The sequence below is a fragment of the Rhipicephalus sanguineus genome, chromosome 9, assembly GCF_013339695.2.
Source record: "Rhipicephalus sanguineus isolate Rsan-2018 chromosome 9, BIME_Rsan_1.4, whole genome shotgun sequence".
Classification (NCBI taxonomy): domain Eukaryota; kingdom Metazoa; phylum Arthropoda; class Arachnida; order Ixodida; family Ixodidae; genus Rhipicephalus; species Rhipicephalus sanguineus.
In genome coordinates this window covers 24776304-24788381 of record NC_051184.2, presented here as the reverse complement: position 1 = coordinate 24788381, position 12078 = coordinate 24776304, and the positions used below count along the sequence as shown (strand labels likewise).

The following is a 12078-nucleotide window of genomic DNA, read 5'->3' as shown; positions in this document are numbered from 1 at the left end:
TTGAAGACTAACACGGCAAAGAAGATTAGGAGCTTATGAGAAAGATAGGTCTGCCTATCAAAACGTCGGCCAGCCTGTCGTGGGCACTTGCGACAATGACGCCTATGCCTATCAAAACGTCTGCCAGCTATGATAGGTGGTCAACCTGCATATCCCATTGTGTTTCCATCCGTGGGTTCCCACCTGTATCTTATGCTTATGGCACAGTCAGATGGTCATTTGAGAGTGCTCTGACTGTGTTTGAAAGTGGGGAATTCAACAGCTTTCAATCTCTACAACGAGAACAAGCAGGTAGGCAAGTTATGTTGCTGCTTATGTATCACGTATAGGCCTGCTTATTTCAGTAGTAATGCTTAGTCGCTTTTTTACATCATTTTTTTACATCCGGAGTGTTCTGAAACCATCACTTGAAAGTACCACTTGAACGTACCATTAGGTTTAGCTGGTTAAGCTCGATCACAGTGAAGCAGACGGATAAGTACGTATGTGAACCCATGCAGCCATGATTTACATACTGGTGACGCCAGCAGTGGAGGTACCCACCTCTATGGTGCCTTCGTCACTGGCATGCCTGGCGGCGATGGCGCCAAGTGCAGGCAAGGCTCGCTGGATGACTGGCTCGACCAGCGATGGTGGTTCCTCACGGCCCGCCAGTCCCGAAACAAGCGCTGCCAGTTCTTGCAATGCCTGTCCCACTGCAGGCGTGCCTGCTTGCAGCAGCTGTAGCTGGTAATCCAGCACTGTGGAGAGCCAAGCCTCGGAAGGTGCGAGGTCCCAGGATGCGAGCAACTGGCCGGCCAGGTTTAACAGGCGAACCTTGCGAGAGCGAACAGAGCAAAAGAAGCTAGCAGACATTAGTAACATATTTTAGTGGGACCCTAATGAAATAGCAGCCTTGGGCCGCTTTTATAAGAAGTTTTAAAAATGTATGATGTCACTGAGTTGGTGCGACATCAAGGCAGCACAGCCACCTGTATTTTTCTGTCTGTGTGTGTGAAATTAAACTTTCTTAACTGTTAGAGATTTTTCACACATCCAGTATTTCAGCATATGCAAGATGCAAGGGCACTTGCTTAAAACCAAGTTACTGGACAACAGTACCGACACCTAGCGATGCTTTGTGTAACCACAGTTAAAGAAGTTCTTTTATTTTTTTCGACAAGTGTGCTTGCTGAAAAATTAACCGAAAAGCAAACGAGTTTGTGATTGTGCCACTGCCAAAAACCTGCACGGAGAGCAAAGCCAAGCACACTTTGTTACTGCAAGAACAGCTGCATCAGCCTGGTTGAGCTTTGCATCTACGGGTGACCACACCACACTGGCTACTCACACTTATGCCCCCAGTAACCAGATGATCCACAGATGCCAAGACTTCTGTCGACGACTAAAACTGTACCGGAAACATTACTGAATTCACATTAAATTATGGGGTTTCATGTGCTAAAACTAAGGATGCGCAAATAGTAAATTTGAGGTTCGAAGCGAATTCAAAGCAAATAGAGATTTCGTTGATTAACTTCGAATCCAATGGTTCAAATAGTGTACAACACATATCAAGAAAAATGAGCAATTTTGTGACCCAACTTACTTGGACAACATTTTTAAGAATTAGAACAAGATTTGTGCGAATATCACTGTTTCGGTTTGAAGCAAAGTGGAAACAACTTTCAATATCAGTAGGGCGTGCAAGTTATCAGAAGGAAAATACGTTATGTTTTAAAATCTGCTATGCTTAGTGCATACAGACCCGTATAACACGCTTTCAAACATAAAAAAAATAACAGTTCGAAGTGCACGTAATATGTACATTTAACCCTGAAGTGTGGCTTCGCAGCAGTGCGGATTTCACCTTGATGGGTGGTTTCACAGCATAACAGTCCCACGCTGCAGTGAAGCCACCTTTTCAGGGGAGTTACCTGCAGTCAAATACATATACGTCTATTTGTTCATTTCGAATACTTCGAAACTGTGAATAAATCAAATTTGTGTCAAAGCGAGTTCGAATACGCTCACATATTTGAAACACATGAATATCTGAAATGCGCTGGAAATCAAACCCTCATCCTTGAGCTTAGCAGCATAACCACAGGCGGGCCGCAAGGTTCTGCATGAGGGGCGTCCACCCCCTTAATCCTCTGAAGCATAACATTGCACCATAACATCGCACAACATCGCAGCCACTAAACTATTACAGCGGGCAGTGAATTCATACTCTACGAAGTGCTCGGGAGAATTTGAAGGTTGCAAATGTGCAAGCTCACCCTCTCGGGAGGGTGCAGTTGCTGCCCCAAGAGAAGTCGCTGGGTGACCTCCAGCACTGGTTGGGTGTGCGGGACGAGGGCCTGACGGCAATCCCTGGCAAGGTCCTTGAGTGCCAGAGAGGCCGCCATGGACATCTTGGGTCCCGCCTCGAGTCCCGCCAGAAGAATAGGCAGCACCATACCGAGTTGCTGGGGGTCCCTGCAGGCATGGTACACAGTTTTTATTTTACCCTCAGGCTCAAAGTACACGGTACATTACAGGGAGGAGAAACTATCTTACATGAATATATCAATGTAGTAATAGGCTAAAAAAAAAATTAGAACTTAACATGGATTACACAATATAGTAATACATAAGCAAACACTACTTGATAATTCAAAAAGATCTTGCAGCAAAAGATTTCTGAGGCAACAGAGTTTGAAAAGGTCATTCTGTAGCTTAGAGAGGTGTTGCAGGGCCCTTAATATCATGCAGTAGCACAGCCAGAAATTTTTTTAAGGGGGCGGGGGTGTTAAACCATACTTTAAGTATGTTCGTGCATGCGTTTGTATTAGTGTGTATATATAGACACAAGCAAGCTAAAAAAATTTCAGGGAAGGAAGGGGGGGGGGTTGTACCCCACCTGGCTATGCCCTTGATGCCATGTATGCAAAGTTCGAGAGAGCACTCAACTGTAGCCAGCTGCCGAGGGATCCGAGGCAAGTCAAGGTGGCCGGCTGGAGCCGAGGGTCGGACACAAGCTGGGGCAGCGCCTTCCTAAGCTGGGGTCCCAGGTATGGTTCATCGTGGGGCCTGACATTCTCTGCCACGGACTGGAGTGCCAACAGGCATGCCTCGGCTGCCTGCCACGCCCTACGGTCCTTTTCTAGGGCGCGCATCGCCAGTTCGAGGTGAGCGGCGAGCGCTGCGAGCAAAGACTCCCGCAAGATGTCGAACAGTGCCATCTAAAAAAAATGAAGAACCAAAGGAATAAAAATTAAACCTCTCAGCTGTTCACATTTCACGACGAATGCCAACAGTCTTGGACGCCTCGAGTGACGAACGCCTTGAAATGCTTAAGTACCCAATGTTAAACGCATACTAATGCCACAGGCGCTTATTTCTTTTATTTTAATGTGATCGCGCTTCACCCACAAAAACCTGTTACTGTCACTCGTCGCAGGCAGCGCCACGGTGTTTGAAAACTTCGCGATTGTGTCAGATTGTTTTGTCAAGATTAGTATAATAATATCCGATGTTTAACATCCCAAAACCACAATACGATTATGAGGGACGCTGTAGTGGAGGGCTCTGGAAATTTTGACCACCTGGGGTTCTTTAACGTGCACCTAAATCTAAGTACATGGGCCTCAAATGTTTTCGCCTCCATCGAAAATGCAGACGCCGCGGCCGGGATTTGATCCCGCGACCTCCAGGTCAGCAGTCGAGTGCCATAACCACTAGACCATCGTGGCGGGGCTGCTTTGTCAAGATTATGCACACAACATGAGGAACAGAGTTTGTTCTAGAGCTAACGCAAGCACCAGTGATAACACTGGAAGCTTCGATAAGGCATCTATAAAGGATGACTCATTTCACAGACGAGTAGATTAGTCAACGCCCCATGTCCGTGCTTGCTGTTATCATTGTACAGTGAGTGTTGCTTGTTCTTTGAATCTTTTACTGGCAATAAGTTCGCCCAATAATGCCTTTCATCTTCACTGGCTGTGTCCTACTTTCCTCACTGCCAGAACCACCTGGCACTGTCGTTAAATGCTCGGGTACCCAAGAGTTACAAGCCATTTGCCTGCTGGCGGTCTGGAATATCAGCTGAACGACTTCAAGTACTTTCATTAATCCTTTTTTTATTCACCAATTAGCTGAACAAAGCACCTCTGATCAAGTCATATGCATAAATATTATATGGCAACAAATAGTTAACTGAGACAAAATTAATACATATAGAACCTACTGGACCTATCATTATTGCCTCTTTTGGGCAGAGCTTGCCCGCAGCAAAGATGCAGAAAGCATGGCTTGTCTTACTTACAATGCAGTCTCCAATGTCCTGGCGATAGCACCGCAAGGCATCTTTCTCCTCTGAAAGCAAGCACAATGTTAAACCTCACTCAGACTCAACCAAATACAGTGAAACTTCTATATAAGTGTGCAAATCTGCAAAATCAGCAATTTACATTGCTATATAGAAAGTTTGTTCAATTAAAATTTGTACAGTCACCGAAAGATTGACTTTTAGACTGAAACTGTCACTAGAACCGCTGACCTCCTCTAAGCAGCGTAACCGATCTCTGGGTCGGTCCCCTCTTTTGGGAGAAATAAAGTTTTGGTCATCATCATCACTAGAATGTTCAAATAATACAGCGGTACAAAAACATCCAACTTCAATCACAAAAAAAAGTGTGGAACAGAGGATCTGGTGAATATAATTTGACGTGTGCCGGTAAAGTCTTAGCCCATACGTGACGTGCAAGTGGAAAGTAATGAAGGTCTAACGCGCTGTGGTAATACGAGTGAAGTGAAGCTATCGCGACTATTGTGCCACCTTGGCTGGTCATCAAAACCTTCAATGTTTCCCAGAGTGGCGAGTCACGAAAGCGATCATGTTCACTGAACCAAACCACTTGCCCAACCAACCTGCACAACCAACCTGCACAACATTGTTTTTAAATTATAACAAGGCATGTGCAAATGTCATTCTTTTTGGTTCAAAGGAAGTGGAAGCAACTTTTAATAGTAGCAGGATTTGGCTTTCGGTAGAATGCAAATGATAATATGTTAAGTTTTAAAATTTACTATACGTGGAGCATATAAGCCGGTATAACAAGCTTTTAAACTTAAAAAAACGATGAACCGATGTGAGGGAATATGTTCATTTAACCTTAAAGTGGGGCTTCGCGGCAGTGCGGATTTTTCCTGTAGAGGTGTATTCACTGTATAGCAACCCTCCACAGCAGTGAAACTACCTTTACAGGAGGTTACAAGTTGGCAGTGCGGATATTCCCTGGAAAGGTGTATTCACGGTACAGCATACCTCCACTGCAGTGAAACCACCTTTACAGGGAGGTTATAGGCGGACTAATATACACCTATTCGTTCATTTCGAATACGTTCATTTCAATAATTTAAATTGAACTCGAAACGAATTTGAATACTCTATTATTCGTTCGAATATTCGAAGTGCTCGAATATTCGCACAAGCCTAGATATGTCCAGTCCAAGTCACTGAACCTCCTGTAGTCAAGCGTCGTCTGCCTGTGTTAAAACGTGCTCAGTGTTGATGTGAACCGAGCGACAGTGTTTATCTCGAGGTTTCTTTTCCTGGACAAAATGAATTGCCCTAGCCGTGTTGTGTACCACATATCTAGCAATTGGTGACTTGTAGCTGCGACATCGTGCAGTGTTTGTGAGACATCTGGCGAGCGGAATCTCTTTAGCTCGTCGCTGCAATGAGCGTCGCGCTCTTGCTATCCGCTCAACGCCCCGATCCACGTGTCTGCGGCTGTAACTTTACCCCTGAAGACACAACCACACTGGCCAAGCTTACACTTATCGGTGATCGTTCTCGAATTTTTTGTTTGTCCGCATGCTTTTGCAGGTTGTCGCCGTACAGGAGAATAAAATAAGATCGGCTGGTAGTGTGGAGGAACCTGTCGGAGCAGATATCAACCACTCCATGAGCTTCGTCTGTTGCCAGACGGCGTGCTGCCGGGCACACTGGGCCTCAGAGATTGCGCGCAACCTGTCGGCGTGCAATCGGCGCGCAATATCGGAGGCCATGACTGGGTGAAGCTCAAGCAACTGAGTGAGCGCTGCGATCGCCGGCGATGCCAGCGTGTCTGATTCATGTCTTAATAGGTCGTCACGTCTTAATTCACGTCTTAATGGGTCTAGCAACACCCATTAAGACTTGAATTTAGGTCAACACTGTGCATTCACTCAAAAGAAGTCTTGTAAGTTGGGTTTACCGCAGAACATCCGCTTAATTTTATAAAGCTGATAGCAGTGTGGCTGGTAACTGCAAGAAGCTCCAAAAAAAAATACAGGTCAGCTGCTTAAAACTTATTGCAGCAGTGCCTTACAGAAAAAAAGCTTTATTAAGAAGTAAATGCGCCTGTTAGTTCCGACTGCTTTCAAGGGCAATTTATTCTATTCTTTACAGAGTCAAGCTTGCCACAGAACAGCTCCTTTCGAGTTCAGAATCGTGGAGAATGAGCTCTGTGATATCACCGAACAAGCAGCAACGTCTTCTTCCTCCAATGAAGATTTCTTGCAAGATGCTAGCCTTTCCTGTGACATTCGTTTTCTGAACGATTGCGATCATTTGCGACATAAATAAGAGCTCGTTGAGTTTACTGCTACCACATCTATACAGCTACTCACACTTGTTTGATATGCAGTGACAACAAAAACACCAAATCGGGTACTGATTCACATCGTACAGATTATGGACCTTTGCTGCATAGAAATGCTAGGGCAATGTGCAATACGATGTGCCGCACGAGCTGCATGCTGTCCTTCTTCACCACATTGACATGCACTCTTTCGCCCACAGCTGCTGCTGGAAAATTCACTGTTTCACCATGGCTCTCCTATTTGAAAAATTAGTTCACAGAATGGCAGGCTGATTGTCAATGTGTTCATTACCACGACTAGGATTAGTGTAACTCAGCTGTACCAGTTGTGCCTGGTGGATTACAAGACGACTGCCAACGTATACTACAAGGCAAACAGGAGTATTTGGGGCATCTTTCTGCTACATAGCAATAGTAACTTGGTTTGCTTGTGTTGCCTTCTTTGCAAAATGTGCGCTTACCACTTTCCTATCAACAGTGCCGTGTCACGCTGATAGCCGCATGCCGTTCATGACCGGCAAATACCACCCGCGCGGCGATAAAGCAAGGAAAGTATGTGCGATAGATTATTGCAATGTGGCAAAATTGTGTCTCAAATATGCCTTTCTTTCGTCTAATAATGTACTGCAGACACCCCGCGGACATACCCGAATCCCACTGAGATTCGTCTAGAGGCAGCTGCGCTTTGCACAGAAGGGTCACAAACAGATTGTGCCAGAGCGGCTGCAGCATGAGCAGCAGGGATTCGCGTTGGGGCCCCTCGCACAAGGAGACTGCGTCCTGAAGGGCGTGCCAGGCAGGAAGGGAATCACGGCTCCACGTCTCGTCTACTGGGTACTGTTGAGGCGTCCCCGTGAACTTCTGCAAAAGCAAAAGTTTGGTGAATGGCTTCAGGCACTGCGGGAAAGACGAGGGATGCGATGTAGGCTTGTTGGTAACACATCTTCAGTGGGTTTCCTCGGAGCGCAAATAAAAGACTGGATGAATGTAGGCACACATGGATACAATGGGCGCTAATTCAGTACGCAGAATCTTGATAATCGTTCCACATCCTGTTGATGGAGCGCAAGCTTCACGAAGGGTTCTGCCTAAAGAAGCCTGAACCCTTTTTAGTGGTTGCGCTCCTTCAACGGGACATGGAACAAGGATTCTCAAGTTCTAAGTGCTCAGTTAGCGACCATCGTGGCCATGTATGCCTACATTTGTCCTGCCTTACTTGCGCTACAAGGAAACCTACTGCAAGAATGACCCCTCAGCAGGCCACATCTGAAATTTCCATAACAGATCGGAAGTTGAAAGAATTTTTCAAATATGTTCATTATTGTTTGTAATGCCCAAATCTGGTGAGGAGACAGTTGAAGAGAAACAGCTGCAATGCAACACAAGAAGTTACGGCAGTCCAACAAACATAAAAGAACTTAGGTGAAGCGAAGCAGTTAACTATACAAACAAATGCTACACAGTGAAATCCCTGCAACTTGAAATGTCACAATGTACCCTAAATTAAATGCATACATATATACCTCAAAGGAACAGTAAACTGGAATGCTAAATCAGATTTAAGACTAAACTTATTCTCTAGCCTCCACTGTCATGACTTGCGCAATCATAAGTTCAGTATTAGAAGGAAAATTAAGGACCAAGTTCCGTGTACAGGCGGGTCCACTGTTAAAGGGAACACTTGCGTTTCGGGTATGTCCGGATTTCGCTCTCCTACAAAAGCATAATGGCTTAGATTTGCATAACACTACTGGTGGTTGACACTTCCGAACCCTTATGATAGACTAGTAACATGCACGAACGATCTTTCCGCATCCACAAGCCGTTAAGGGGCCAACAAAATGAAAATTGCTCATTCGAGTGTTCCCTTTAACAGTGGACCGTACTGTACATTTTTTTGTGTGTGCTGAAACCCAGCACCACTAAGTCAGTGCGACGTCTGTTATTTCAAGATAAATTTCACATTCTGGCCACGGTGGTGCAGCAAAGGTCCCCAAAACTTCATGTTGGTCTCATGTTGGCATCCTTTTACTGAAAGAGCGGCATTTTCAGCGCTATGGAAAGGGCAGTCCACCAATACAAGCGAAAGGTTGCCCTTTAGTGCCCCGTAAGCAAGTTCCGATTACTCACCAGCAGATGGTCAAAGAGCCTCAGTATCGTTGGCTTGTGGTCAGGCTTGTTGAGCAGCATCATCACCAAACTGTGGGCGTGGCACTCGACAATCTCAACGAGCAGTCTGCACAGGTGGCCGCACAATTCCTGCGGCAACGGGCACAGGCTCACGTGAGCACGTTGAACACACTTTTGCCGACATCGAGACTGCTTGTTGAAGAGTCACTGTTCTATTCTGCAGACAGAGCACAAACTTGAGGATAAAAGTATGAGCTGAAGATTGGCACTCACACGTAGCCAGTAGCTGCCTGTTTTAGTAGTGGGTCTTCATATGGAAAAAAAAAACGGTACTCATTAAAGTTAAAATTACACCATCTCCCGTTAAAGGGGACCATGAGGCGATGCGAAGCCGGAGCACTTGCACGATCGCGTTCCGTCTGCGTTCGTTGGGCATGCTACCAACCTCGTGTCGTGGAACGCGAAGAGGAACGCTACACGCGTCGTGCCTTCCCTCTAGTCTGGCCGTTAATTCTCACAGGGCGAGCGGGGAACGCGGTCGACAGGCGCGTGAGAGGGGGGAGCGTAGGAGATTAGAGAGAGGGGGAGGAGGATGCGCAGTAAGGGTGGTCATGCCGCACACCACCCCCGGATTGAACTCCGCCATAAGCTGCTTCGCATCTAAAAACTTATATGTATAAATCATACCACAAATAGACGTAGGGGCCACTGTCGTAGGACATAGTGTTAAACACAGTACAAGCACCAAGACTCCTCACAAATGTGCTGAAAGACCTTTAAGATGTCGCCATGATGATTTGAGCACTTGAACAGCAGTAAGAAAGCATGAATTAGTTCTTTTCTGAACAATTTCATGGTACCTAGAAATCAAGGAAGACCTACATTACTGTGTGTTTGATACACATTCATTAGCACACTATTTGTTGCATGCGGATAGAGTCTAACATTGCTTACCTTATTATGTACAATACTTATAACGCAAGTCTATTAAAATGAGGTTCAAGTGCATACACAATGACAACTCGACAATACGGCACAAGCTTTGCCCATAAATCCTTCCCATATTACTTTTCTATGCCATCTGCTTTGACTACAGATGAACTTCGTCGACAGCATATCAGGCGACATTACAAAGGCAAGAGGCTTTCCACATGCTCGTGCTATGCTTCGGACAAAGTATAATGCCTCTAACAGTAAGGGAACAAAAAAGAAAGATACCAACCGTATCGCCAGAGGCCATCTTTTCAGAGAAGACGTCATCTAATTGTACCACGCATTCAATCATCTCCAAGATGAACCTGGGGAACCTGCAGAAGAATATGTGAACTGCAATTAAAGGACTATTACAGTGGGCCCTCTCTAAGCTGAACTCTTGTTAGCCGGTTTTATAGATAAACTGAACAGTGTGGTGTGTTGCGTCTAGTTACTACTTGCTTAGTTATTGTGAAGCAAAGAAAAAATGAATGGCTAGCTATTCACCTGTGGTCACTACTGATACCGCAAACCTGTAGTGCAGTGCTCACTGCGCATCCACAGTGCCAACCAAAGAAGTATGTCGGCATTGTTTGCTTTTAGTTTGAGCAGTAAAACATTAAAGAAGCATTAATTGCCATTTAAAACAACAAGGTTGGTCTAACTGGATTTCCTTAATGCAGAAGAAGCCATCTATACGCCACTTAGATTGGGAGGGAGGGGGGCTGCATATATTCGAAGCAAATATTCAAGCAAATGATGAATCAGATATCATCCCTGTCAACTCGACCACACTGAATAGTCATTCACAAATCCAGAAATTTTATCAAGCAGCAGAAAAATTTTAATTATAGGGGCTGGGTGCCAAATACGTTGTCCTATTATGAGACACAAAGTAACTGAGTACTCTGTACGCGATTTTTTACAAGTCACCTAAACGTATACACACAAGCATTCATAACCTTCCACTCTCATTGAAGTTTTGTTGATGAGAGAGCATTGAACCCACGACCTTGATCTCAGCAGTGTAATGCCATAGACACTAGTAACTGTGGTTACTAGTGGCTAGTTAATAGTGGCTACTAGTGTCTCACATAAATGAGAAGTGACGTAGCACAGAATCCTAAACTGCTTGCTTAGACATGGCACTTGGCAGTGTTTAGTATTATAGTGGAACAGGCCCGTAGCCGAGGGGGGAAGGGGGGGCTAGCCCCCCCCCCCCCTCCCCGAAATTTTGGTGAAGTAGGTCTTTAAAAATAAATAATGAAAATAGGTGTTTTTCTCTAATAGTCAAGGTTTTCAGCAAGTGCCCCCCCCCCCTGTGAAGAATTCCTGGCTACGGGCCTGTAGTGGAACCTCACTAAATGAAGACTAAGACAGAACTACTGCCTAAATGTGAACAGCTTTTACTTGGTTTGTCTTGTATTTGGATAAACAACAATTTAGACAAACAGGCACCATGGCCATGGACCAGAAGATTTTGACCAATCATCGAGTGCTATTGGTGGACACTGAATAAGAACAGCATGGAATAGTTTGTTATTGCTACCCACAAAAGCAGCTGATTGGGTTAGGACTTGAACTAAAAGCCTGCCCTCGTAGACAGAAAAAGCCTGAGCAGCGTCACTTTCACTGTGAGGATTGGCAGCCACTCACTTGTGAAGGTCCGGTTGTCCAGCAATGACGGTCAACAGTTCGACGGCAGGGCGGCTGAACTCTGCATTCCGGACACACGCGAGTACTCGTGGTAACAACACCAAGTGCTGTTCCCAGCTGAAGGCCAGCTGGGACCATGAGGCGAGACAGCCTAGGGCATCGGTGTCTAGCACTGCAAGTCTGTTGATAAAGGCCAGGATTTTGTCGCTAGATGCTTCCAGTGGCTTCCGACTTGGACCTCTCATCGACTGCTCTGTTGACTGTAGCTGTAACGATACACATTTGCAAAAACATATCCTTTTTTGCCTAGAAAGACAGAGCTTCATCCATTGTCAACAGCTTCGTCAGTATCTTCTCGGAAAAACAAGGTATGCCTCTGGAGTGAAAGCTGCAACACAGGGTTCATGACTCCCACCTAAGACAAGCCCCTTTTGTGGAAACATAATATTCCGTGTTTGACAACTGTTGATCCCTTCGTTGCCCTGCTTTGCAATGTCTTTCTTTTTTCTGCTTTTACACATAAGTTGCCTTGGGTTTCAGCACTAGGATAAAAGTCTGGACTTATTAGTGGCTTCATGTGTGATAAAGACATGGAAAGACGAAGTCTAGTAGTATCTCTGCACTCTTTCAAAGATAGCCGAAGCAGGTCTTTGTCCTGCAGTTGTCACTTCAAGGATGATGGCAATAATCTAGATCAACCACAAAG

At 45.3% G+C, this 12078-nt stretch overlaps 1 protein-coding gene across 1 annotated transcript in view; it reads right to left on the bottom strand.

Annotated features, from left to right (window-relative positions):
- The window catches only part of LOC119404770 (importin-13), a 32725-nt gene that overhangs the window by 15733 nt on the left and 4914 nt on the right, over positions 1 to 12078 (bottom strand). The window contains exons 6-13 of the mRNA XM_037671429.2: positions 11373 to 11638; positions 9967 to 10051; positions 8745 to 8873; positions 7262 to 7475; positions 4292 to 4341; positions 2935 to 3206; positions 2262 to 2460; positions 544 to 816 (exon numbers count right to left, since the gene is read on the bottom strand). Of these exons, the coding sequence (XP_037527357.1) occupies positions 544 to 816; positions 2262 to 2460; positions 2935 to 3206; positions 4292 to 4341; positions 7262 to 7475; positions 8745 to 8873; positions 9967 to 10051; positions 11373 to 11638 (1488 nt within the window). The remainder of the gene's footprint in view (positions 1 to 543; positions 817 to 2261; positions 2461 to 2934; positions 3207 to 4291; positions 4342 to 7261; positions 7476 to 8744; positions 8874 to 9966; positions 10052 to 11372; positions 11639 to 12078) is intronic.